We start from the raw sequence: 27313 nt of genomic DNA on the forward strand, positions 1-27313 counted from the left end.
AAAACAATTAAAGAACAGCCCGCAAAAACCTAGAGAATGCCGTAAAACTGGACTCAAATGTATTCGTTTGAAGATTCATTTATGCACTTACAAACAATTGAATTGACTTGAACGAACATGTAAATGTGCTGCTAATTCAGTTTCACTGGAGGATGCAAGTAAGTCTCTGTGTTGTTAGTAGTCCAGACTTACGAGAATTAATCATTTGCACACTTTAGCTCGTCTTTCAACCCTTTGTATACGCACGTGGTGTTGCATGTCTCACAGCTAATTAAAACAGCACAATAGCATATCAATTGGTGTAATTAGGAAAGTAGTACCGGTGTGTTTTTAACCAATCTGCCTGTGCATCAGCTGCCCACTAAGTAACATACACGGTGATGAGGATTAAATCTTAAGAGATTCTGTGGGAGAAAGTACATTGCTGAATTTCAAAACAATACGTTTATGAAAAAAAAATGTTTCCTTTTCATGATTCAGGAGTGTGGAATTTGTTTGATTAGCCATAAAGCACACCTCTACTAACACTTTTTTGGGGTCAGTCATGTGCACTTTACAGCTCTTTAACATCGTATTGCTCTAAAGTCATTTATTATATAGTGGTTCTTAACCTGGGTTCGATCGGCGGAGGTCAAGGCACACACCCGAGTCATATGATTCGTATGCTCGTAGGAAATTCAATGCGCTCAATAGTCGACTTGTGACTGTTCTGATGGTACGTCGTGCGGTTTCTTTATTATGTTAATTCCTTCATACTATGTGTAAGCAACAAACAGAAGTGGTTGGATGAATATGTGAAATATGAATTGACATGTATAACGGAACATATGGTGTTTTGCAGGGTTCAATTCTCGGGCCTCAGCTGTTTTCATTGTCTCTGCTGCCCCTGGGTTCCATCTTAAGAAAGCAGCGGTGGTTGTTTTAAAGTGCTCTACAAATATAGAGTTTATTTGAGCGATGGGAGTCAGCGTCCTAACTTCGTGAGTGACAAGCAAAAAAACATTCAAAGTTGAAAAAAAAATTCTGAAAAATTGGCATTCGGGAAGAATATTTAGTCAGCAGAATTTGATTTTACTAGTGGCTTCCAAGTGTTCATGATACCTATATAGTGTAATGTCACAGTTGGTTAAAAATTACATTCAACTTAGTGCTGCTCAAATAAAGAGCCGGACACAGCACACAATTAGTTGAAGGTGCTTTCGCCACATTTTATATGCAGGAAAAAACAAAAAGACTTATGACGACTACTGCTGCAAACTGGAGTTAGAATGATGTTGGAATGAAATGTCTACTGTAGGTAAACAAAATTCACCCGATCATTGTCCCTCCATTGAACATTGATTTTTTTGTTTCTCTCCCCGAAGCAAGTGAACAGTTTCCCTCAAGTGGCTGTTTGCGTAATGTTTTCTTCATTACAATCTTATGTAGTAGAGATGAACATAGTTTGGTCGAGGATCTAATTGCAAACTTTGCATGTAAATTGGAACTTTACAAAGTGAGAAAGTTGAAACTACTTCAATTACCTGGCTAATTTGTTCATGCAAAATGTCCAGGGAATTTGCTTTAAGGACCTTCCATGCATTTCATTTCAAACAAAGCTGAACCTTTGTTCGGCTTTCTTAAGTAATTCCAATGACTCTTTCTGTGAAATCCAATTTCCAATACAAAAAGACAATGTCAATGTTTTGTAAATCTCATTATACAATGTTTAGACAAAAGTGATAAGAATGACATGGCGGGACAATCAATTGCCTCCAGCTGTGTTCTCCTGTCATCTTGATGTCTTACACATAAACATTTAACCTGACTGCTTGTCAGAGTGTTCCAGTGGGTTAATGGAATAAATGGTCTTATCATGCAGACACCTTCATGCGCGGCTTCAGAACGTAACAATCATTCTCGTGTGTGGCAAATTATGTCACAATCTGGCAGGCTGCTAAAATGACTGACAGACATATTTTATTTGCATAATAACACATTATGCTATTCCGCTTTAAATTACATCTGTCGCTGAGTTGTGTTTTTACTCATGTCTGCAGTATGCATAAACTACTTGGGTATGAATGACATTACAGCTGTGTGATATAATGATGCTGTATATATTGCAGTGCAATTAAAAAAAAGTATATTTATTTGATTTGCTGATTGTATTATTTTGTATTATTTTATATTGATCATACGCATCAGTAAAAGCATGGCGGAAAAAAAACCCTCATGCATCCATTCCTAGTGTAATAAGCAGCAGGGCCAGAGGCCTGCTGAGAAATAATTTATTGTGTAAGCGAGCGAGGCAATTGTGTCGCGGCGAAGAGGGGAAAAGGACTTGTTTAATGGGGAAAAATGGGAGCCAGGGTAAAAGTTAGCGGTAGCAGCCAACATAATTGATGGAAACAGTTTGGGTATCAGATTAAGATTCATGGCTAAGTCTACACCTGGGGGGCTGGAAACCGGTGCAGGCTGGAGGCATAAAGGATATCTGGCCTTCTGGCTTAATTGATAGAATGTCTTCTCAATGCAATGGAAAACAAAAACAAGGGGAAACAGTGGCTCAAGCCCAGAGGCAAGAGAAACAGGTTTAGACGGGGCTGGGGCGGGTCAGTCGCTCCAATCCCCAGACTGGACGGAAAAAGGCTTGGTATGTTGTGTGTATGAGTAACACGCACAGACCCTTGACAAGTACCCTTGAGGAGCCTTTCAGCATTGTGCATTAAACACAACCGGCCCAGCAGAAATGCTCCATGGATGGTCGTATAAGAGATAGTCCGTGCAGTGAATCTGACTGTGTGTATGAATGTTAATAAGGCTTAAAGCTGCATGGAAAAGCTCATATACGTTCTTATATGTGCTTTTTTTAATGCTATCAAAGCCTTTTAGCCCCTCCCCTCGGGCAGTGCTTATGGAGATAGATAGCCCACATATTAGCAAGCCATGGAGTACCTTACACTCTCTTATTAGGTCTTTTTAATAGCAGCAATTTATAGGTTCAGCCGTTGTAGATATTATAACCGGTGACATGATGGTGATTTATACTGTATCGGAAGCACTGAAATGAGGGCGATATGAGGAATGGAAGGAAAAAGTTAAGAATAGAAACAAGTTTGTAATTGTTGCAGAGACAATTTATACTTTATATTACACATCTGCTCTCTTGACGATCGAACGATCAATCAAAACCTTTATTTAACCAGAAAATTAAAAGCCAGAGACCAAGGTCTCTTTTATTTTAACCCTTACGTTATGTTGCGGGTCAAATTGACCCGATTTAACAGCAATTAGAATTTAAACAATTTGGGTTGCATTGTGGTGTGCCATAACTTTAAAGGGTTTACGGTGTTTTAGCTGAGCTATATACATTTAAATGCATTAAAGGTGAACAAATACAAACAGAAATATGCAAGCATATAAAATCCTACTAAATTCCTTTGCAGAAGAGAATCATTCCTTTTGACTTATACAGAACATTATTGGCTTGAGGCTAATCATTAATCTTTTATTTTTATTGTTAGATGGAAGCAATGTTTTGGGGGGGATTTTGCATTTTATTTGTGAGACTTGTGGTTCATTCGACATGTCCCAGGTCATATTGACCCTAGAACATTTTAGACATGGTAACCTGAGACTTATATCACTACATTCACATTGCAATTGTTAGTGGTGGAATTAATGAGATAGAAACAATGTTTTGGGATTGTTTTTATTTCTTTCTAACATCAAAAGCGACCCAGGAACATTATTGATGATATGATTTATGAGATGTCAATAACTCAATTGTAATTGAAATTGTGTTAGTGGAGTTAAAAACGAGATTGGTATTTCCGGTATTATTTTTGACACTTTTGAATAATCCAACAAGTCTAATTAGGAATAATATTAAAGAGGAAACAGAGTTGATGGGATTTCCGAGAGTTTCTGACACTTTTGGATTATTACGCATGCCCTGGATCAAATCGTTGTTCACACAAATTTAGAGCTTAGTGTTATTTACTACAAGTGTGTATCCCGACTGAAAACCAATCAAGTTCATCTGCAGGTTTTCTGGAAACAAAATAGCTCAAGGCAATTCAACAAGCACAAATGTATCAGGCTTGCCAGACATACACACACACGCATGCAAACTCACACCTGCTGTACGACGTATCCCAGTGGAGGTCCGGAAGAGTTGGACTTGTAGCCTTCATGACATTATAGCTTGTTGTTCTGTTGACTTTTTATTAGATCCTGCGGTTATTACACCTATGCGAAAATATGCTGCCATCATATATAATTTGGACAAAAATATTGGGTTTCGCTGACGTTAGACGACAGGGCTTGCCTTAGAATCTCTGTTGTGGTATTTCAGGTTTTGCTCAAGTTTGCCGCATTTATGGTTGGGCAGCTATTTTGCTGCATCTTTGACACAGGCCACAAACTTCACAAGTCTGACTTCACTTCCAACACAATATGTGCAATACTGTGAAAGCTCTTCAAACAAAGGGTGCCTCTGCAGATTTCTCTTCAGTGGCACATTTCCCCTGGGGGAGGTTATATGACCCATCAAGCATAAATGTGAATTAATGGCGAACCATATGGAGGCAGTGACAACATTGCCGGTTGGTGACCGGAAGCCAGAGTGTTATAGTTATGACAGCCTCTCAGCTTGTTATTGTTTCCGATGAATTTTAAAGTGCTCAGCAGATGGACTGTAATGTAGGCCATGATTAGCATCAGTATTAGTGCCTTGTAACTCACACTTACTCACACAAGCTCATCTGGGTTATTAGACTAAGGACTGCTCTGACCTTAGAAATTCCATTCCCACTCCTCTTGGTTAAAATATTAAATGTGTTTACCTGCCAAAATGGCCTTTGCAATTCAATGTAACTGTTGCTTTCGGTGCTGACCGTTATCTGTCTTTCTAAAGCAGAAGCATTTAAACCTTGGAAGTTCGCAAGCTTAGCGATTATTAATTAATGGCACAGCGCTTTGTTGGTGGGGTTATTGTGTTTGAACCCAATCAAATGATTTGGGTTGGAGCTGATAGCACAGCCAGTCAAGACGTGTATGAGCCTAACTTTGGAAACAAAAAAAATGGCTTGATTACAAAATACACTCTCAGCCATTCATCTTTTCGTCCGACCATGTCTCAGAGTTGTTAGCATTAGCTGTGGAATCACGTCACATGTCGAGGAAAATGTTCGTTTTCATGGTAGTCTGTATTTATGTCCTACAGAGAGCAAAAGAGAATAATTTCAATTTAATCCCAAGCCAAATACATTAATGCATACATGCATTTCCGTATAAGACCATAATTTTGTCATTATAGTTGAATTATGATTTATTTCCGTAATCCATCACATATCTGATAAAAAAAAATCCCTGAAAACAAATTCAATCTCTCTCCCCCTCTCTCTCTCTCTCTCTCTCTCTCTCTCTTTCTCTCTCTCTCTACCTCTAATTCTCCCTCTGTCCATACACACACTGGTGCCCTGAGATACAATTGATCAGACTCAAGACAAATAGTCCGGAAAACAAAACAAAATCAAAGAGCAATTATAATGTGTATGAGCAACAAAAACACACACACTCAACACGAGAGTACCAAAAATGAATTACCAAAAAGTGACTCAGTGTGATAAAGTGCCGTTATCTATCAGTAAACTAATGCAAGTGTGGGAAAGAAAATATTTCACCCAAAAATGCAAACGCCAAAGCCAAAACATGAAACTAAAGAACGCTGATAAGTGTATATATTAGAGCTTGGCACGCAAAATACACATTCGTTTAAGCAGCGAATTCGAGAAGCAAACATATATTCTTTGCAGCGCATGAATATTTTTGCGCACGGCACTCAAACAGATAATGTGTTTTCCTCCACGAGAGTGACAAAGGTTTTGAATAATATGGCGGTCCATCTGTTTTTCCAAGTCCCTTAGCACAAGACTTTTATAGACTCCTTTTTTGATGGGCAGGTTACAACGACCACAGGCTGTTCTATGCAAACTTCCAGAGCTATAGAGATGGAGACAAATGGATTAAATCATGCAGTGCGAGGGGGAAATACATGCTGAGGTCTTTTATTTACAGCAGGCCTACACACATAGACATATGCAATGACATATCACAAGAAGGATCCTTGAAGTAAACCTGTGACAGTTCACACTTTCTGAAAACATGCTTCGTATAACCCAGATGGTTTTGTTGTGGTTCAGTTGGCAGTCAGGAACTGCGCATCTCAGCATTAGTCATTTCATTAGAAATTGAATATATTGTATGTTCTTTTTTTTTGCTTCCTGTCTTTTTAATCACGTTCAAAGACGAGCAGGCTTACAGAAAGTATACTTGAAGAGAAAAAAAAACTTCATAAAAAAAAAGTTGATTCAAGCAGACATCACATGATATCCTTCTTCTCTGATCTCAGTAGCCTGCCCCAAGGGTGCAATAACAGTTTATTATACCTATCCTCACTTTATGGCCCCCAACCCCCACCTTCCTTCAACTGTTATTGAAAACACCCAGATCTACCATATATCATCCCTGAGCAGCACATTATGCTATGTGCAACCAAGCTAATCACTAGTGCCTCGTATGGATATTACCCAGGTCACATTGGAAGAGTTCCGCATAGATTTGGAGCTACTCAGAAGCAATTCTATTTGTCTTTATGGATTGTCATAACAAATTGCTGTCCAAATGCTGAGAGAAGCAATAATCTACACTACGCTTAATCTTCATTGAAAAGGCCTGAATGCTGAACATCATCTGGCATATAGGAGATTCCAATTATTAGTCGTAGAGTCGTGTTATGTTGATTGTGTGGGCGTGATTGTTGATTAATTGAGGCAAAAATACCAACTGTGGTGCCTTCCATTCAATCTCAACTAGTTTGTGGCAGACAAATAGATAATCCGGCATCAACCAATCAAAAAAAGAAAAAAAACTCCATAGTGACTTACATGACGATACAGCCTCTGATATAACTCAAACGACACTGTTTTGTCACTCTTTGTTTCCCCAGTATGTGCCGGCACAGAAAACAAGCTGAGTACACTGTCGGACCTGGAGCAGCAATATCGCACCCTGCGGAAGTACTACGAGAGTTGTGAAGTCGTAATGGGCAACCTCGAAATCACAAGCATCGATCGCAGCCGGGACCTCACTTTCCTCAGAGTAAGGACTGGAAAAAAAAGATTGATTGACATCATGATGAAGTATGCTTATGTCTGTATGCCATAACTGGTCATACTTTGGGCATTCTTGTCTTCAAATGACTTCAATTGGATATGGTAGTTAGTTACAGTGATTGCTATTTTGCTTCGAATCAAGACATACTGTAAAATCCCGTGTATGATACACCCCCCCCCCCAAATTCAATCTTAAAAAGTTATTTTTTTCTGTCTTTGTACCCGTGTATAATACAGCACATTAATTTGCTAGTGTCTATTATTATCATCTAGTCACATTTGTGCATGTTTTTAATGTTCCCATAATACAGTCTTTGCTATTCATTATAAAAGATGATGGCCGCACTCTTATTACGTTTTAAGCCAATCTTGGTGGTTTTAAGTTGAGGGTGGGGTGAAAAAAAAAAAAAAGTGACATAGACACTTCCGCCTACTACAACAAACTCACGGCTATATTCACAGGCCACAACATTAGGTCTACCAAAACATGATGCAACATCATACAAATCTAATGTAATATTATTTTAGGCTTACTACACAATTACTAAAACAACTGTAATAGTTTGATTGATTAAAAATAGCTTTTCCCCATTATTAATTTTTAAATTTACGTGCATTTTATGCTTGACATCCTGATTGGGGACAGAGTGCTCTTAAATCTCAAATCATTGAAACCGCCCCTGGTTAGCAGAAAACATTCTCCCAATGTAATCAAAATATAACCAAATGTCAAGCAGATACAATCTTCAATTTAAATTGATTCACACATATATTTTTTTAAATTCACAACAATCAGGACTCAAGTGGCAGTATTCTGGTCACAGTAACTTAAACCCTGCCTCACAGCTATACTTGATGTGCTTTGATGCTGTATCACCTCCCACTTCAATGAACCACTTTGTTTTGATGGACACACATGCAAGCGTGGCGACGGCTGATGTCAGCCCTGAGCCCTTCAGGACAGGAGCGATAATAGTGTGGAGATGAGAGGTGTGGAGGACGCGGCAGATGTCATTGTGTTGACATTTGCAAGAAGAAAAATGTAATGTGTTTTTTTTTGGAGGGGGGGGGGCATCAGCTGCTCATGTTAACCTTTTAACCCGGAACCTTTCAACAACATTCTCCCAGACCATGTTTAGCATTGTCCCGCTTCAATCGATTCTCGTGTATCTGGGGGAGTGCAGCGCTCCCTTGGTTACGGCATTCAAAGGCAAGTCCATAGGTTAGTCCCCTACCGTGGTAAGATGCGTTGTCATATTTTGCATCTTAACATACAGTTCAGTTGTGATTGAACGTTAGCACACAAAAGGTTGACTGGTAAACAAAACAGTCATTCATGTTATCAAAGGCAATATTGACTGAACACATCCTGTGATGCAAAATGCAACTGTGAAATTAAGTGCATAATGGTTGATTAAGTGTAACTATTAGACCCCTGCGGTTATAATCAGCATCAGTGATTTAGATCAGGGATCGTGAACCACTACGCCACGGATCGGTACCGGGCCTCAGCCCGCGCGGAGCGACTGAACAAAAACGATTTCATTGATCATCGCAGTCTGAAAGAAGTTTTATTTTGATAAATCAGGTGCAACCGCCGGGGTGCTCATCTTGGGCATGCAATGCAGTAAAAAAGTAAGCCCACAAAATAAACAAACATGTTTCAAGAGCTTCTTCAAAAAGGTGAATAAGGCAAATATATAGACAGAAGAAGTGCCTACAACTACAGTATTGCGATTGCCAAGCTGCTTGCTCCTATTTGAATCTAGCCTCACTTGACAATGATACTTACGGTTGCACTCCCAACACCACCAGGTCAACCAATCAATCACATTTGATTTATATAGCAGCTTTAATACATTAAACAAAACCCAAAAAAAAAAAAACTGGCGGGGCACAGAAAAACCATGTGAGGAAAGGCACCCAGAAAACACTGGAGCTAAAAACTAAGACATCAATCATAAAAACAGTTAAAAGTTAAATGAAAACAGGATAAAAGGCAAAAATTTGCTAAAAAAAAACGTTTAAAAAAGTGTCTTGAGCCTCCTCTTAAAAATATCAATAGTCTCTGCGGACCGGATGCCCTCTGGCAGGCTATTGCTAGGTGAGGACCATAGTAGTTAAATTCAGCCTAAATGCAGAGTTTTGGGCCACTGCCAGAGGACTATAGAATCTGCGACGGTTGATACAATAAAAGCAGGTCAGATAAAACTACATGGTCTACGTAAATTAGTGCTGTGTTCGAAAAGTAATATTTTTTTGACGGCGATGTTGAAAAATATTTGCAAAAATTATTTATGTCTGTTATAACATAGTTTTGTCCAAGTGAGCAATGATCAGATCAGTTTTTTTCTTTGGACTGGTAAATTTGGTTGTGTATGTGTGTGTGGTTTCTGTAGAAGAAAAAAAAAGTCCACATAAAATAAATTAGCAGTTGCATGTAAATGTTTCGTCTATGCAATGTTAATTAGCTGAGGTCATAATTACACATATAGTTCAAATAGTAAAAAAAAAACAATCTAAATGTATATAACAACCTATAATCACTAAAAAATATAATAATAATAATAATAAAACTATTGAGGCACTCCAAAATTTGTCAATATCAATTCGTGCAGTTCCGGCCATTAACATGGGTCTTAAATGTAGGTGGCCAAAACATAGCTAATTAAAATTAAACCGCACTAATAAACTAACCACCAGAGGGTGCCGAATGTGTACAAATGGAATACAACCTCACCTTTTTAACAGATGTGCTACTTTTAATATAGTGACATGTCGACAATATCGTGGCAATTTCAGTAATGCAATATTGTGATATTGCCGTTACATCCCGACTCTCAGCCACAAATCATAGATTTGTGTTTTTAATTTATTTTTATTTTTTCATTGGTACATCCTTCGTTTCTCCATATTGTGGATTTTGACCTTTAGCGGGGGTAGGTCTGGATCGTATCCCCCACATTGAATGGCCATTCAGTGTACTGAGATTTCAACTACTTCCTATGGGAGACATGAACAAAGATTGTGTTCCACCTGAGATGTCGTACTGTATTTGCTGAGGTTATAAGAACTCAATCCACTTCACACCTACTTACTTTTCAAACTACGTAGCGTACATTTACAAAATGACTCCCTCTGGCACTACTTTACAAGGTTTCCGCACCTATTCATTGTGGGCAATTAACATGGGTTAATTGAACATGCTAATTAAGAAGATAGGGTGCCAGGCAGCGAGGGAGCGGGAGGGCAGGGTTCAGTGTATCTTTAGGAAATGTTATTATTATTATTTCACAAAAAGTAATAACATGGCTCCCCAGGGAGGATGAGACCTTACCTTGAGGTAGAGGAGAAGTAGCTAATGTGAAGCGGTATGCATAGTCGTTGTGTCTTGAAGGTGATTGAAACTGATGCCTGGGCTCCATTTTTTTTTTTTTTTGAAGATATACCAAAGATGGATGGCTGCCTCCCACTACCCCCCAAACAGCTTTTACCAGTAAACAGAGTCCATCTTCCAAACTACCTCCACAACAGATGAATCAGCGCTCACGCTTTGATTAATAACAACATTGCAGCATTGAGGCTTGCAGCCTGCTTTCAGTAGATGCAGTTAAATATCCACAATTGTGAGTTTTAACCGTTAGATATTATCAAGTGCATATTTTCACATGTCGTTAATTAGATACAGTGTACCATATTATGATCACATGCTCATCTGCATTTGGTTTGTACCGCACAGTTTAGCATTTTCTATTGTGACATTTAAATTTGTCATGACTATTTTTCACTGTTTGATGAACAGAACACCAAATGCGGTAAACACACACTTGGGTGTCTCTTTTCCCACTTGTCACTTTCTGCATGTGCTCCAAAGCAGATCTGGGGACTATGAAATATTCATGTTTCCTTCTCCGTGCCCTTGTTGGTCTCAGGAGGGAGCCACAGTTAGATTAGATTATTCGTCATCCCTTGCAAACATTAGTAAACATGTAATTTTTCTTGGTGTATTAATGCAATGATGAGCGACAATGATACTTACGGCAAAATAGTTTCCACTGTTCTGCAGTTGTGATTATTTTTTGTTAAAAATAAATAAGAATCAGGTCATATATTGTTCATCATTTGGGCAAGAATACATTCTGACCTCATTCCATTCTCCTTCCTTATTCTTGCTTTTGTTCTGTTAAATTTTAATAATCCTGGGTATCATTGCAACTGTATAAAATAATGTACACCACTAAACCAACTTATTAGACAATCGTATTAGAATAATCAAGAGGCTGCCGAACATCATGAGCTGCTTTATTGCAGACTCTTTCAATTTGAGTGAGCTCTTGACAATTTACTGCACTTTGATTAGAGAATTAGGCAACTAGGCCTACAACTGTTTTCACCATTTTAGTTCCAAATTTGAGCCGGATCACTCGACTTCTCTAACATTCATTCAACCACTAAAACATCATTTGGAGTTGTTTTTCTTTCTTTCTCTTTATTTCTAAGTAACATTTTACCATTAAAAATATAAGTTAAAGACCTTCTACATACTCATGTATTAACCAGTTTTTTCCAATGCGGTTGCATAAACTTTACACTGGGAGGTATTTTCACTCATTTAGTTTATAGTATATAAATGATCAGGTGGTCAGAGTGTGCATGTATTTTGAATTTTGAAATGTATACATACTCGCACCCCTAGATGGCATAATGCATTATAAGTAATGTGTGCAAAGAGTGAACCGGTCAAATTATTTTTTAAATTGTAGAGTCATAAATAAACACAACAAATACAAATTGTAATACTACTGGATGCTGGAAATGTGTTTCTTCCTTCACTGGGATGAATCAGTGAAATAGTCAAAAAAAATAGGCCCCACTTTCATTGTATTCTTTTTTTATATGGCACTTAGTGGCAATTATGCGAACTTGACCCTTCCCTTGATCCAGCTATCATAGTGTTGCCGATGGAACCACTCCAGTACGCCGATGAACAGAAGCACACAGTGTGATTTGAGGTAAAACTAATGGGAAAAAAATGTTGCTAAGCTACAAAACAGATAGTCGTTTTGTGCCTTTTTCCACTGGTGTGGATGTAAAAAGTAGTTGCAACAGAAAAACATTGTCTGTACTTCATTATATTTTCAGCTAACATTGTTAAAAATGCAACAAGCACACTTTTTACCACATTAAACAAATCTGGTATATGTGGTGAAGCTCTCTGGGCCTTCTTTACCACATTATAGTAGTTTAGGTTGTGTCCCAGAGATTGGGACACTGGCACAATAATGTCTTTTACTGTAGGCTACAACGCCACCATAATGTTGGTGTAAATATTGTCACTCTGAAATCACTCTGCCACCACATCTCCTTTTGAATGCGCCGCCGGTCGTCACACCAGCGCTGCGCCTGAATTGAACGTTTCCCAGCCGACTTGACATGGTCGTGGCGACGCTGTAGGCACATGCATAATGAAACTGCACTGTGCTAAGTGCAGTGTGAAAAGGCCTTAAAATTGCGATTTGATTCTATCCTCCTGGGGTCCCAAAGCAAGAAATATATGCAGTCAATTATTTATTACTTATTGAGGTTGGTGAGAAAGTGCTTATTTTATTTTCAAGTTTTTAGTTCCAGATAATTGAATTGAATTCCTGACTTCTTTGTATTTTAATTATTGAAATCACGTTTTGTGAAGTGAATGTCATCCTCAAGTACTTTTAAAATTCAGGTTCCTGCAGCGAGGGAAGCAGCATTTGTTCTTGCACTCAATTCACATCCTCTGACAGCTTCCTTCATACTTCTTGACTGGCATATTTGTCCCCCAGGCACCACTGGTGCCCTCCCCATCTTCCTAATTTTTGATGCACTGTTAGATGAGTGCAGATTACGTTGGCCCCCTGCTACTCACCAAACTCGTTCAATATTAATGAAGACTGATGAAGTGCAAGAGAGCCTCTGTCTTTCAGCCCTGACCCAGATTGGATTGACAACCGCAATTAGCGTCCCCTCAAGTTCATTTCCATCACTTTAATTTGACACGAAGGAGGACAGTGTGGTGTGGGAGGCGAGACCACTGAGAAATCACAAGGAAAAAGGTGAGACAGACTGAAGGCGACGTTTAACCAGGAACTAGTTTGGGTACTTGACAGAGGGCAAATGTTTCATGCCTCAAATGAAAATAAAAACAAATCTGTTACAACTGTGGGGAAAAAATCACAAATATGAAAAAAATGGAAAAAAAGAAAACCTAATGCATGAATATAAGAGTATGTCCGTGCTGAACTGCAAATATGCAGGCATCGACTGGAGTTTTAAATTGTAATATCACCATTCACCACTAGATGGCAGACATACCTAGGTATCAACTGTAGTTTGAAATGGTAATATCACCATTCACCACTAGATGGCAGACACCTTAATTACTCTTACATTGGTTTTAAGATGTCCTGGTACAACGTGAGTATGCCTAGTATTACATTTTTTTTTTTATAAGGAGTCCTCTAGTTACGTTGTACGCGACCTACGTTGTTTCCGCCCGTGCCTCGTCCGTAGCACCTTCTTTTTCGTTGATTTCCCACGTAATCACGCCATTTTTAAGTAATTTCTAAGTTGTGTTTTTGTTACCTCCTGCAACGGACATCCATCAGCAGGTCAGCTCGCTATCAGGCGCGTCACATTTCCGTGTTTATAGCCTCCGGCGCTTCCGGGTCGCGCAATTATGTTTTTTAAAATTACTGTACAAAGTATTTTGATGTAAATATTGACTTTAACGGGGAAATCCGACTTAAGTCAAAATTTGGGTTACATCGCCAACTCCCTGTATTTTCATTTTTATTTGCAAATTCGGAATGATATGCAGAACATAGTACATCAATAGTATTCCATTTTTGAGGGATTTTTTTTTTCTGAATAAATGTACAAAATTAGAAGCCATAGTACAGTACAGTGTGGGGTTATTTTGTTGTTTTATTTAAACACGCTGTTGGGTTAGGTTAGTGGACATGCATTGTAAAATGTATTATCAAAAATAAAATGTAATAAAAACGCATTTTGTCAGTATTTTAAATATCAGTTTTGTCATAAATATGCTTTAGATGTGAGTGGTCCTGTGAGGCACCCCCCCCCCCCCCCCCCCCCACACACACACAGTTGCCTTTCCCTTATTGAAAGCAAATTACTGTAACTACTTTGCCATATGATGTAATTTGTGGTTCGTTTTTTTTGTATTGAATTGATTTTTCTTGCCCGCTTTTAAGTTTGTCCGCCCATAACAGGTGACTTGAGCTTTCAAATAGAATTCCAGCCTAATGCTTAAACATAGCGATGTCTGCGTTCGTATTCGGGAAGCAGTTATTTATTGCGTCAAGCCCGATATATGAGGTGTCTTGAAGTAAGTGCTACATTAGAAGCAAGTCACATTCTCACACAAAGCCGAATGCGATAGAACTTATCGCTGCAGACTGAATGGAGATCCATTGAAAAGAGGAACTGGCCCTGATTCTCTGATGCCTTTCAAAACTTTCTAAATGTTTCATTTTGCAGGCTGGCGGGCACATTGTGAGTGATGTGCCAACCAGCAACACCTACTGTAATAAAGATTAGGGATTTCCCTTGCAAAGATTGTTTGGTGTAATGCTGGAATACAATGACTTTGACATATTACACAAATAAAAGAAAACAGACAGACACATATACTCATTAAGCTTTGGAGATTCAATGTGTGTGGGTTCAGGTCTTTGTGCATTACCCTTGGGCCTGGTTTGAAAATTGTCTTCTTACTGCAGGGGTGGCCAAGTTGGGTCCTCGAGAGCCACTATCCAGCCTGTTTTCCATGTCTCCCTCCTTCAGCGCAGCTGATTCTAATGATCAGCTCATCAGCAAGCTTTGCAGAAGCCTGATAACGATCATGATCATGAATCAGGTGTGTTAGTGGAGAGAAACACGGAAAACAGGCTGGATAGTGGCTCTTAAGGGCCGGACTTGGCCACCCCTGACCTACTGTCATCCTGGGCAAATTTCTTCAATCTTCACTCTGTCTGCTTTGTGTTGGTCATTCCCATTCTGTCCATCTGCAAGGGTTGTTACGAAAAGTAATAATGAACAAATACAATAAAATGTTGCGCAATGCACCTGTGATTTTAGCTAATTTCCACAGCATTATAACATCAACGATTCCCCAACCACCTCGCAATTAATAATTTGTTCTTTCTTCTTTACACCCCACATAGCACTTTCTCCTTTCTTTACTAAATACTCCGTGTTTGGATAAAAACTCATTAGGATTACATAGCCATTTAGCTAAGTGACACAGGGTGTAATTGTACCATCCATCAATTTCTGCATAATAACACACTCAGAGGAGCTAAATGTTGATTAGCCTTCAACCAATCTCACCCATGGCTTTTGGGAATTAATAGCTGGTGGGGGGGGGGGGGGGGGGGGGTTAAGGGTTGTGTCAGAAGCAGCTGTGGTCAGAAATGCTGACCTGTGAAAGCCAAATTAATTTAGATTATAAAATAGTATCAAAAATAAGGGAAGTATTCCCCTTTTGACTCTTTGTTGCCCATCATTGGACATTGTCATGTTAGATTAAGCCTCTTAATGATTAGAGCGTGTGTGACATATTGCAGCACTGTGGTAAAAGAAATTGCAAATGTTATTGCTGACCAATAATGCCCATCCACTTTTCTATTTTCTTTAACTCTAACTCTTAATTTTCCTGGATATATGTTTCAAGCAGGCCTGCGGGACAAAGGAGATGTAATTGAAATAAAACGAAAGCCAAGGCAAGACCTCTGCAAAAATAGAAGTCATTGTATCTGTCTAACAAATAAAGCATTGTGTCATCTCGACATTAACCATAAAAGAAGACAAAACGCTTTGTATTCGAACAGAAGATGTGAGAAGCTTTTATAGTGTCGTTCCTACTAGCGAGTCCTCCTCCAAAAACATTGGTTGGAGCTGATTATACGAAATTATGCTCATGATAGCTCTTTGTCTGTTGGTGAAGCATTTCAGATACAGAAAAGATAAAGATTATGATTATGAAGGAAGACTTTGAATACAATTTTGAGATTAAGAACTTATTTCCAGGCACAATCGTAGCTGTTACCTAGAATGGATGCAAACTAAATTCATGTTAGCTCATTCACTGCCATTGACAGCTATAGACATAAAAAAATCATGTGAACTATTTCTATTTAACAATTTTTCATTTAATTTCATTTTTTATGAAAACCTATATATTTTTTATTGTACATTAATAACAGATATAAAATTATCATGTGATTAATTATGATTCTCCCCCCCCATTTTTGTTAAGAGTATGAAAACCTAGAATTTTTTAAAATTGTATTAGAACTTTGTGATTAATCTAGTGAAGTCATGCGATTAATTACGATTAAAAAATGTAATCGCCTGACGCAATAAATGTTTAACTATCTTTTCTTTTTTTCTTTAAAAAAGATTATTAAAAAAATATATATATATTATTTATTTATTTATTTTAAAGAAAATATTAGTAAAAATTCAGGCGATTTATCGTAATTAATCGCATGACTTCACTAGTTAACTCACGATTAATCACAAATTTTATATCTGTTCTAAATGTACAAAAAAAATTCTAGGTTTTCATACTCTTGTTAACAAAAGTGGAAACAAAATTAAACTAATAGAAATAGTTCAAATGAATTTTTGACATCTGTAGCCGTCAATGGTAATGAATGAGTTAGTTATCAAGTTTAAAAGACCAGTGACTTGATTATTGTATTTTTTTTTCTATTTTTTTTTTTAATTGTGTGAGAAAGTGTTAATTCCACTACAAAATAATAAGTGTAATAGGTGAAAATCTCTATTTGTATACACCCTAGCATACTTAACTACATATTGATGTATATAATACTTATACATCTCTTAAACGGCGGAAAAGTTACACTTTTTTTTTAGATAATCATACTGAAAATGTGCGCCTAACCAATGTGTAACCCTTGACTCTTTGAGTGGTGAAACTGAGTATACCAAATGAGAGCAGAGGATGCACATAACATAACGATTTAGCCTAGAATCATAAATAAATCATATCCTAAGGACACAATACCAAAGGGAACGGTCGACTGCTCATGCTTCTTCTGACTGTAACATACTTAGACAGGAAATGTCCATTTGAACAATTAAAATATTCATAATTTTTACACCAATTTTCCATCTACTCAACAGTGAGCATAAAAAAGATGACAACACCCACAACTTGTGTTGTGGAATTGCTAAGTCTATCTGAGGATTGCCTGAGCATGTCTTTATCTTTAATCTTGGATGGAGCAAGCCATGTTTTTTTAATTAATTTATTTTTTTATGTCGCTATTTGGGTAACAAGAACACTGGGAAAATTGTATGTCAATTAACGTCATTTAATATACAGAATGTATTTTAGTAAGCTGTGAGAAATCTCTGCTACGAGCATCTCTGTTCAGTCTGCACTATTAAAATCCCTCTGTACACTCTGTGTCTTTCACAAATGTCACTTTTGTTTCATTATTTATACATGATTGGCTGTATTTGGTTTGTTTTCATTCTTAACAAATGCTGAGGAGTTTGGCAGCCAAATGAACCACAATGGGGCACATTGCATTGGGTGTGTTGGTGTATGTATGTGTGTGTGTGTGTGTGTTTGTGAGAGAGACAGAACAGGCGTGAGGGCAGCCAATTGGGTCAAAAAACTGATTCTTTGGTTCCCTGCTGAGAGAGAGCAAGACCTTGTTCAATTTTAGAGAGTTCCTATGGGGTCACAGGACGAGGCCGTACCATACTGTATGTTTTTATATGTTTTTGTTGTATTGGGACCTCGACAATGCTCGGTACACCAGCCTTTACACTTGACTATGCCTTTTTTTTTTTTTTAAACCTTAACAAATATTTAAAACATTTTGACAATAAGTGCTTTCCATGAAAAAGAGTTGGGGTGGGGCAGGGGGTTCTGAATTTTTTTTAAATAATAATAATTGGAAGAAAAAAACATTTAAAATACCCGTGAAAACAAAACAGTTAAAATATATGACGACATACAATTAAAACTACAGTATTATTTTTTTGTTGAAAAACAACAAAGTAGGTTTTATTTTTTTCAAGTTATCTACAAGAGGACATTTTTATATATTTCATGTAGGCCTGTGTAAAAGTGTTTGTGCTGTGGTTTCTCTAGCACTAATACTATCACTTTTGCTTGAATTACTTTTATTTAAAAAGAAGACGAAGTGGTAACACAGTACTGGAAATAAATTATAAATTTGTGATTAACTCCGAGTAGTTTAAGGGAAACATGGTTTTTGATATAAGATTTTATTATGATGTATATATGAACATTAGTTAAAATTATTGTAACGAGGTAAGGAAATAATAAATGTTTTAATTATTGAGATTATTATTTTTATTTTTTTACAAATTCCACGCTTGTCTCTTTACGCACCACCCCAGATGCATATGAATGCGCCGTTTATTTATTTTTTTACTACTGTTAAAAGAGCGTGATGTGTTTGTCCTCATTAATCATCTGTACCATCCTTAACATTATCGTTATACACTGATCTATGAATGTGTAATTTAAAAAAATATATATACTGTATATACATTTCTACACTGACAATTCATCTTAACAGGTCCGCTGCTTCTTCCTTTGTCTCTGAAATTTATAGAGCAGGGAGACCTATCAAACTTTATAAGCTAATAATGCAGTTAGGGCCGTTAAGTGTTGCCATAGTCCTCCTGATGCAACAGTTAAAAGTCTCACAAGAGTTCTTGGTAGAGGACCGAAGGGGCAGAAGTTTAATCTGGCTATAAGATCTGCACAAAGGAGTCCGACTAGACTAACAATTTGATGTTTTTAGGCACAGTAAAATATTTTGAGTGTGACTTGAATTCATATTGAAGAAACTGTTACCCCAAGTTTGTGTTCTCACAGGAATGCAACATAGAATGTTAACATCCTCCAATGGAAAATGTACTTTGTCACATAAAGTTTCATTTTGTTGATTGTCTTATGTGGTGACTAGACGGCTGTGGCTGCAGGAACGGTTTCATTGTGACTCTGTTTCCAAGTTTTGTTTTGATTAGAACCTTGAATGGGCCCTTGCTGGGCCTACCCATCCGCAAAGTTACATGTAAAACATGTTGTTATATGTGGCTTTTATTTAATCCTTCTTATGAGACAAAAAAACAAGCAAAACAACAGTGGCCATTGCTAAAAACTAGTTTCAAATAACCAAGTTCATTACTTTTCGTACCAAAATCATCATTTCATCTTGAGACTTAATTTATCTATGACTGATTTCCAAGATGTTGTGCTGCAAATGAAAACAAAACCTTCAATCTTGAGATGGAATTGCAACATTTCACTAGCGTCTGTCTTGTGTTCAACTGCATTACATTCTCCTGCCGACAGGTGTACCCCAGTTTGTAAATGATTGTGTTCCATGTATCCGTGGGAAATTACCCTGTCCAGATAGAAGGTAAATGTTCTCAATATAGGGGACTTCAGATTATTTAACATAGCCACGGGACATTTCACGAAGACCACCGTGAAATATGCAGAGCAGAGCATGATAGATTGACGTTACACTCAGAGAGATTGGTGCGGTTTTTGTTGTTGTGCTCGGTCCAAATGTATGTTAGTAGAAGGCCACTGGTAATAAAAGGGGAAATATAATCAACTCTGGTAGATAAAGGCCCCCGTCTTTTTTTTTTTTTTTTTTAAATCTTCGGTCCTTGCTTAGGGCTGAAACAAATTCTATACGAATAAAGCAAAGAATGCATACGCCGTAGAGCTCTTATCTCCCAAAAATAAAACCACTCTCAAACAGATAGCTCAACCTAGCATATTTTAAGAAATCAGGTGGTGCAAAGAATATGATTCCAATATGAACAGTTTCTGTCCTCTGAGATTTCTCATTGTTTAAATATACTTCAAAACGCTGTCAAACCTGCGTTCTGTCATAACTCCTCTCTAATAGTAGTACAGTATAATCAAAACACCATTGGGAATTGATTCCCAAGCCCGATTAAAGACCTAACCAGGGGCTACATGGATCTGTGGTCCACCCCGCTGCACCCTCCCCCTCGTCCGCTTGTAGTTAGGCAGTGCAGGAAAGTGATTACTCACGGATTAAGACTTGCCTCGTTGCCGATATGTGGGGCATAATTGAATAATGGCTGCTTCACCCGAATGGTCCCACTGCAGAGGGGCCTCCTAGCCTCGTCAGATTGGCACAATATTAACCATGACACAGGCATAACCAGGGTGGTAATTAATGCACTGAATCAATTACAAATTAGTCTATTTGCAGAATTCCCAACAGGGATCCACTCATTACAAGTGCTCTGATGGAGCTGTAAGTCTTCCTCATGGGAAGCGGTGTCTCTCCACTGTTCAATCTCAATATCAGTCCTCATCTCCTTCCTCAAGGTGGGATGCACAAGACAAATTGAGGCTAAAATTAATGGCGCTTGCTATCTGGCATTGCAATCCATAAAGTGACAACTGCAGCTCCTAAAAATCATCAGAAGCTTGGTATTGTCCTGATAAATGTGGCCCTCGCAGCCATTAAACTCGTAGTTAGATCTTGCGGCTTTCAGGCTTTCTTACTTCTTGAGCTGCAACACTGCATATTGCTGTCTCAAGCACTTCAGCCTACTGTCCACTAATGATGACTGATATACATGTACATCCTTACAATCTTAAGACATTCATTACAAGAGGTGTAAAGTGTGCCTTAAAAATAGAACAAATTGATGTTCTGATTGGCATTGTTTGAGTTGCTATATTTTAACAAAATGGTTATGAAAGTGGTTGTCATTTGCAGCGGTATAGTAGTACATCATACAGAAAGGTATTTTTGATACTTCGGTTACCTTATTTATTATTTAATTTTGTTTATCTCTTTAGTGTTTTAGATCCTAATTGGCCTATAGAACGTTTTGAATCCCGCTGTGCCCCACTGTCGTATGGAGTTCCACAGGGTTCAATTTTGGGGCCCCTGCTGTTTTTGTTATATTCGCTGCCCCTGGGTTCCATCTTAACTCATTCATTCCAAGCCTTTTTCACTGAAGCAACCCCCTTGGCTCCCGGCAGTTTTACTGGATTTTGACTGATTTTGCAAGGTCCACAGAATAGTGTGTTCTATTGCTATAAAAACATGGAACCAAGTAAAACAAAAAGTCTCTTCTTTCATCAGGAGAAAAAGTATATTTGTATCTGTTTCTGTTTTGCAGCAATTAGCATTCGAATATAGCTACGTTTCATCATTATTCACATTCCTGGTGAAAACACTGTCAAAAAGTACTTGTTGCAACGTGGCCCTGGCTGATCTCTTATACTCTGCTGCCATCTGCTGGCCGTTTTTTGTAACAACTATCATTGCGTTAAGCCACCTATTCTTGTCAGAAGTTACATCCACTGCAATGTTGTTGAGTTATTTGTCTTAGTTAACACATTGTAAAAAACAAACAAACAAACATGTCAATATGATGTAGTAGCATACATTATACTAAAAACCACCATAGAAACCTTTTTTTTTTTAAACGAAAAATTCACAAAACACTCCGGACCCTTTCTCTTTCTAAACTGACAACAGGCATGATTTTAATTACATATTCAAATATGTGCGCACTCTGATCCATTTGACTGATTCTGCGGTGTGCTGCTCTCTATCCCTCTGTCTGCTTCATCATCCTTTCACTTCCCCCGCTTTGCTGACTCCAGCAAACCTCCCTCCTTCTCCATCCCATTTAGAAGTTGGGGATTGGAGGATTGGATTTCAAAACTGGGCACGTCTCAGTGACTCAAGTGAGGGGTTTGTTCCGCTGCCACACTTCCGTTCACAAATGCTCCGGCCTGGGGAGGAGGAAGGGGGAGAAATCCCTTTTAATCTAGTGAATCTGGCTCTTGCTGTCTCTTTTGTTCACTGTTACTGGGACGTTGGTGCTCTCTAGGGATGCATGTGGGTGAGGTGGGTGCATGGCGGACTTACAACAGTGTCAACATTATGCTGTTGCATATTCCAGTTCACCATTTACTGTTACAGTATCTTTTAAAATATGCAATAGCGGTGGTTAGTGTTAAGTATAAATGCGGGCTTCTGCAAGAGGCCACTATTATACATACATCAAGGTTTACTTTTAAATTGAGGACAATCAAGGCATATAGTGTTATATTTAGCAGGTAATTGACTGCGCTAATTGAATGTAGATGCAGTGATAAGGCCGTGCAAAGGTCCTGCAAATTTAGCACTATCACATACAGAAATAAAATTGGCCCATTTGCTAAATTCTGGTTCAACAGAGATGCATGTGCGCCGTTTTTTTCAGAGTGCATATATGTTTGCATTTGGTAATGTGGGTGTGCTGTTTTTTTTTGTTTGGTTGATCTTTGTTTGATGAAAGTGACCACACAAAGTGGATTTATGTGACCATTGGCTCAGCAAGAGGCTGCAGTCACTTTCAGGTGTGTTGCTTTTTTTTTTTCTTAAGCATGCCATCTTTCTGTCCTGCATATTTCCTTCTGCAAGACTGCACTTGAACAGAACCAACTCGCACCTGTGTGAGTCATAAGAGTCAAACCTGGTAAAAAGTACAAAAAAAAAAAATATTTACTTAAGGATGTGCCCACATTAAGTTAGCTAGATTTCATGACACGTACATCTGTGTGACACCCTTTACTTTTTAGATGATGTTAAAAGGAAAGAATATAGAACAGCTCCCCAGGCAAAGTCGCTGAGCTTTTCTTAGTCTATGAACTTAGAATTCTGGGTTGTCTTTCAGGGTTGAGCAGCCCTCCCGACAGGGGGAATGTGAATTGTTGAACAGGCCTCAGCTGTTGCATCAGCGCTACATTTTAGCAAAGTGTTCCAATTTGAATAAGTGTTCAGTATCCCACAATGATGTGTCAAACTGATGTCTGTAATGTAGCTATTCGTAATTCTTCCAATTTTAGGTTTGTTTTATTCTAGTAGCTTCTAATGGTGGTACAGAATATCCATATACAGTATGAAGTGTATTTTTGTTGTTCCAATACAGCGTTGCAATGCTGTTGTCAAATATCAATATTATCACAGTCTGTTATCAGTATGTAGGAACACAAAATATCGGCACCTTAAAATAATCACCTGAGTCATTTTTTGTCTTCTTCTGATTTTTCAGGAAACAAAAAATTTAACCATTTGCATCATGAAAAAAATAATTTTTGTTTAAAAAAAGAAAGACGTAGGCAATTATTTTAAGAGGATGACTATATGTGTATATCTTAATATCATGTGAATTTCAATATTTTCCCCATGTAGCCTACTGTGAACACATAATGTCCAAAACAGTGGTGCCAAACTATGGCATGCGGGCTCTTTGTGGCCCGCCACCCATTTTTAAACACCCCGCGGCATATACAAAAAATGACATTTGCTACTAATACATTTGTTTTGTATACTCTCATGCTTTTGTAAATATGCAAAAATGCAAATGAACTATTTACAATTAAGCATTTCTCTTCACAACACTGTTTTGAATAAATTGTTCTATTTTCAAAAATCAACTTCTTCACTTTCTGCTCTGTGATAAGGTACAAATTGTGAACATATCATAGTATGAATGATTCCCAAGTAACTACTTTAAAAATGGTCAATTTACGACACTCCTGTAAAAAAAAAAAAAAAAAAAAAGCACTCTAATAATATGCAAATTTTAAATGTCTGAAATTGTTTCATTTAAATTTATCGAGCACACCGAAATCAAAGCGGCCCTTGCATCCGTTGTTTTTTTTCTGTATGTGGAAGAACAGTTTGGACACCCACAATCTAAACAGTAGCATGTTCTACAAGGACACCTTTAATTAATGCTTTCCAAATTGTCATTCACAATACCAATCGTGACTAGCTAGTCCAAGAAATACAAGTCTTATAATGTATGTAATTATGCAAATGCTTTAATTTTACTTGAACTCTTCACATTTTACTTAATCAAGAAATAATAATGTGCCTAAGTTATAGAGCTTCTCCATACTGGTGATTTAAGCATTATAGTAACAAAAGTGAAATAAATGATGATTTTGTCCATCATAAATGTTAATGGGTTGTGTGGCTTCGCTGGCATTTATTTATAACTGTGGCAATGCCTCATTTACCAGCCCAGGGTGTTTTCCAACTTGAACTCTAAATTAGCTTGCATAGGCTCCAGTGCTATAATCCTGACCAGGTTAAGAAGTACACAAAAATAATGGATAGATATTTTTCATGTAACAGCACTGATACAAAAAACTGAGTTTGTTAAATGACTTATGACGCACACAAAAAAACTATATTAATGATCATCCAGAAAAATCTCCAAAGACTTGCACCAGAGCTCGTTTCACCCACAACATTTGGTAGTCATTAACGTTTTGTATGATTTCGTGCGTAGTTCTTGTGAAAGCATGTTTCATCTACAATAATAAAAACAAGTTGTAGACCCTTTGCCAAATGCAGTGTTTTTATTCCCATAAAGCTGTGCACTGGGCCGCATCGCTGCCCCCTTTGTATGCCCTGAGGGTAAATTTAATGAGCACTCTTTAATTTTCTTTGATTTTTTTCGTGCTTGAGAAGCAAACTAGAAACTATCCATCTCTTTAATTATCTATCTTCTTGTTCCCAATCTTTATAAACAAGTTCTCATAGACAAAGTGACTTTTTTACTACTTTCTCCAGAGAGAATGTTGTCTTTTTTTATCAGCTAACCTAAAACAAAGCTTAAGGCCTCAACTCAGTCTGTAATAGGATGACCAAGCGTCCTCTTTTGCAAGGACATGACCACTTTTTTGCATCCTGTCCGGTTGGAGATTTCAAAATATGGACTCAGAAAAACGAAAATACTAGATGAGAATTCAGTTGACCCAGTTCCTTGTTGGACCCGGGAAAACAAAGGATGAGGAAGAAAACGAAAGACTGAAGTGACATTTTTTGTATTGGTATCCTTGTGAGGCTACTATTATTGACATTATTATACTTATTATTACAAGAAATGAAAACATTTCAATGGAAGAGGTATTATTTAGAACAGGAGTGCCTGCTCCCAAGTCGATCGCGAGGGGAGAAGAAAAGTCGGGTTTCGCGTGTGCATTAAAAAAGTATTTCATTGTATTTTTTTAAAGAAAAAAGTAGATCACCTATTTCATCACCTCACTTCCAAATCATTGGTGTGCACAACATAAAGGGACTGTCTTGTGCAGTTCTGTGCAAACAGCAGTTTGTGAGATTCTCTATCTCATAATAAGCTGAGTTCAAATAAAATGTCCCATCTTAACAACAACAACAAATACAAGCGCAAAAAAAGAAGAAGCAGATCAATACAAAAAAAAAATGAAGTAAGGCAACATCAAGCTAGCAGGAGAGAAGCAATCCTTAGCACGGGATTGGTCAATATCACACTGTAACCATGTTGAGTAAGAAAGAAAGAGAAATAATAAAACAGTAATCATAGTGAATCAAGTCACAACAACAACATAAATAAGACAAGGGGGGAAAAAAGTGAAACAGCAGATTTTCAATTTCAAACGAATATGTAAATGTATTCCCTTGAAATAAGGTTTCACTTTTTGCAGTCTCACTGTTTTGCAGATTTTTTTTACTGCAATTTAGCATGCGGTAATGTGTCTATTTAATACAATTTATGAAGGTTTGAACATTGAGAATGTTTAAACAAGAGAAAAATGTGAGAAAATGTAAATTCCTTGATGAAAAATATGTATAAACTGTGTTGTGATGGGTTTTAGAGCCATAAAAATTTATAATAATTTTAAAACATAAAACAAACGACTTTGCAAATTTCATTTACTGCGGGTATTTTTTGGAACCCGACCCCAGCGGAAAATGAGGGAACACTGTATAAGAAAGGTAAAGTGATGGGCAAATGATCACACACCAGACCAAAACCCGATCACCTCACTGATTATTTAAATGTCGATCATTTAAATGTTGTACTGAGCTAGTTTGGCGGCCCTGGTAGCGCTCCAAAACCGGAGACGTGGTCATGGGGCAGGTTCGAACCCTGAGTTGCTTGTTATTTATTCATTTGTCAAGTAAGACTTCAAAAGAGATTTGTGTTATTTGTTTTGTTGTATACATTAAATTACTTTCTTTGTGTAAACTTTGAGCATCATTTTAGTATCTCAAAGCGAGGCTGAGTGTCCTCTTTTTTTGTAAATCAAAATATGGTCACCCTCGTCTGTCTCAACTTGCCAACTTTCATAATTTGCTCCCCCTCAAGCTGTCAGATGCTGCCACCATAGTTAAACAAGGCCACTGGTACCATGGAGACATATTTGCCGTCATTGTTTCAACTAAATCCACAATCCACTCTCCAGACTAAGGGCCGTCTGTTCCGATTAATGGGAATGAGCGGGGCAGCGACGCCAGAGCTGCAGCCGCGGCTTAGTTACTGGTGCTGGATGGCCATGCTCTCTGACAGCTGTCAGCCACAATGATTATGCGGCTAGGCCAGGGCCTCCTAAGCACTTTTATCAGCTCTGTGCATCAGCTGCAATAGCATTTCACACACACACACTTGTTGATTATCAGCAGGCCAGCGTGGAAAGATGTATCTGACCGCCTGTCTATTAGTGACAGCAACCATGATGGCGGACGGGAGAAAGAGGGCACAGCTTGTCGCTTTGATTTATTCAACATCAGCTTCTTCTTCTCGGTGGCTTTTTGCCAAAGTCTCCGCCGACATTATACCCAGTCCTAAATGACATTTACAGCGTGAAGTAATGCCTGCCCTCGTGGCGCACTCACCCCCAGCCCCGTACGAGACACGAGCGCTGAACCCTGTGCTGCTGCAAGTGTTGCAAGTGTGGTCTCCAACCCTGGAGCAAATATTCTTCACTCAGATGCTCCGATTCAACTCACTGGCATGATTGAATATGTAGAGAGTGGTCTCGGAGGCACACGCTGTCAATGATATGATGCATGCCTGCGCCCTCCACAGTTCTCCGGTTTGATGCTTTTTCTGGTTCATTGTCTCCATTCTGCTCTTCTAACCATTTGATCAAGCAAATTGGTTGTTAATATTGTTTTTTATTGGTTTTCAGGTGGAAGACTTAAAGCTTCAAATTGACCACACCAGTTTTCATTAAAGGATTGATGGATTTT

General features: G+C 38.0%; 1 protein-coding gene across 4 annotated transcripts in view; it reads left to right on the forward strand.

Moving 5' to 3' along the window:
- Positions 1-27313, forward strand: part of erbb4b (erb-b2 receptor tyrosine kinase 4b) — a 196819-nt gene that overhangs the window by 83247 nt on the left and 86259 nt on the right. For all 4 annotated transcript variants that reach the window (XM_086090655.1, XM_086090656.1, XM_086090657.1 and 1 more), the window contains one exon: positions 6995-7146. In XM_086090655.1, coding sequence (XP_085946781.1) covers positions 6995-7146 — 152 coding nt within the window. The remainder of the gene's footprint in view (positions 1-6994; positions 7147-27313) is intronic.

This window comes from Leptonotus elevatus, chromosome 12 (assembly GCF_054856555.1).
Source record: "Leptonotus elevatus isolate MCC_2025b chromosome 12, RoL_Lele_1.0, whole genome shotgun sequence".
Lineage (NCBI taxonomy): Eukaryota > Metazoa > Chordata > Actinopteri > Syngnathiformes > Syngnathidae > Leptonotus > Leptonotus elevatus.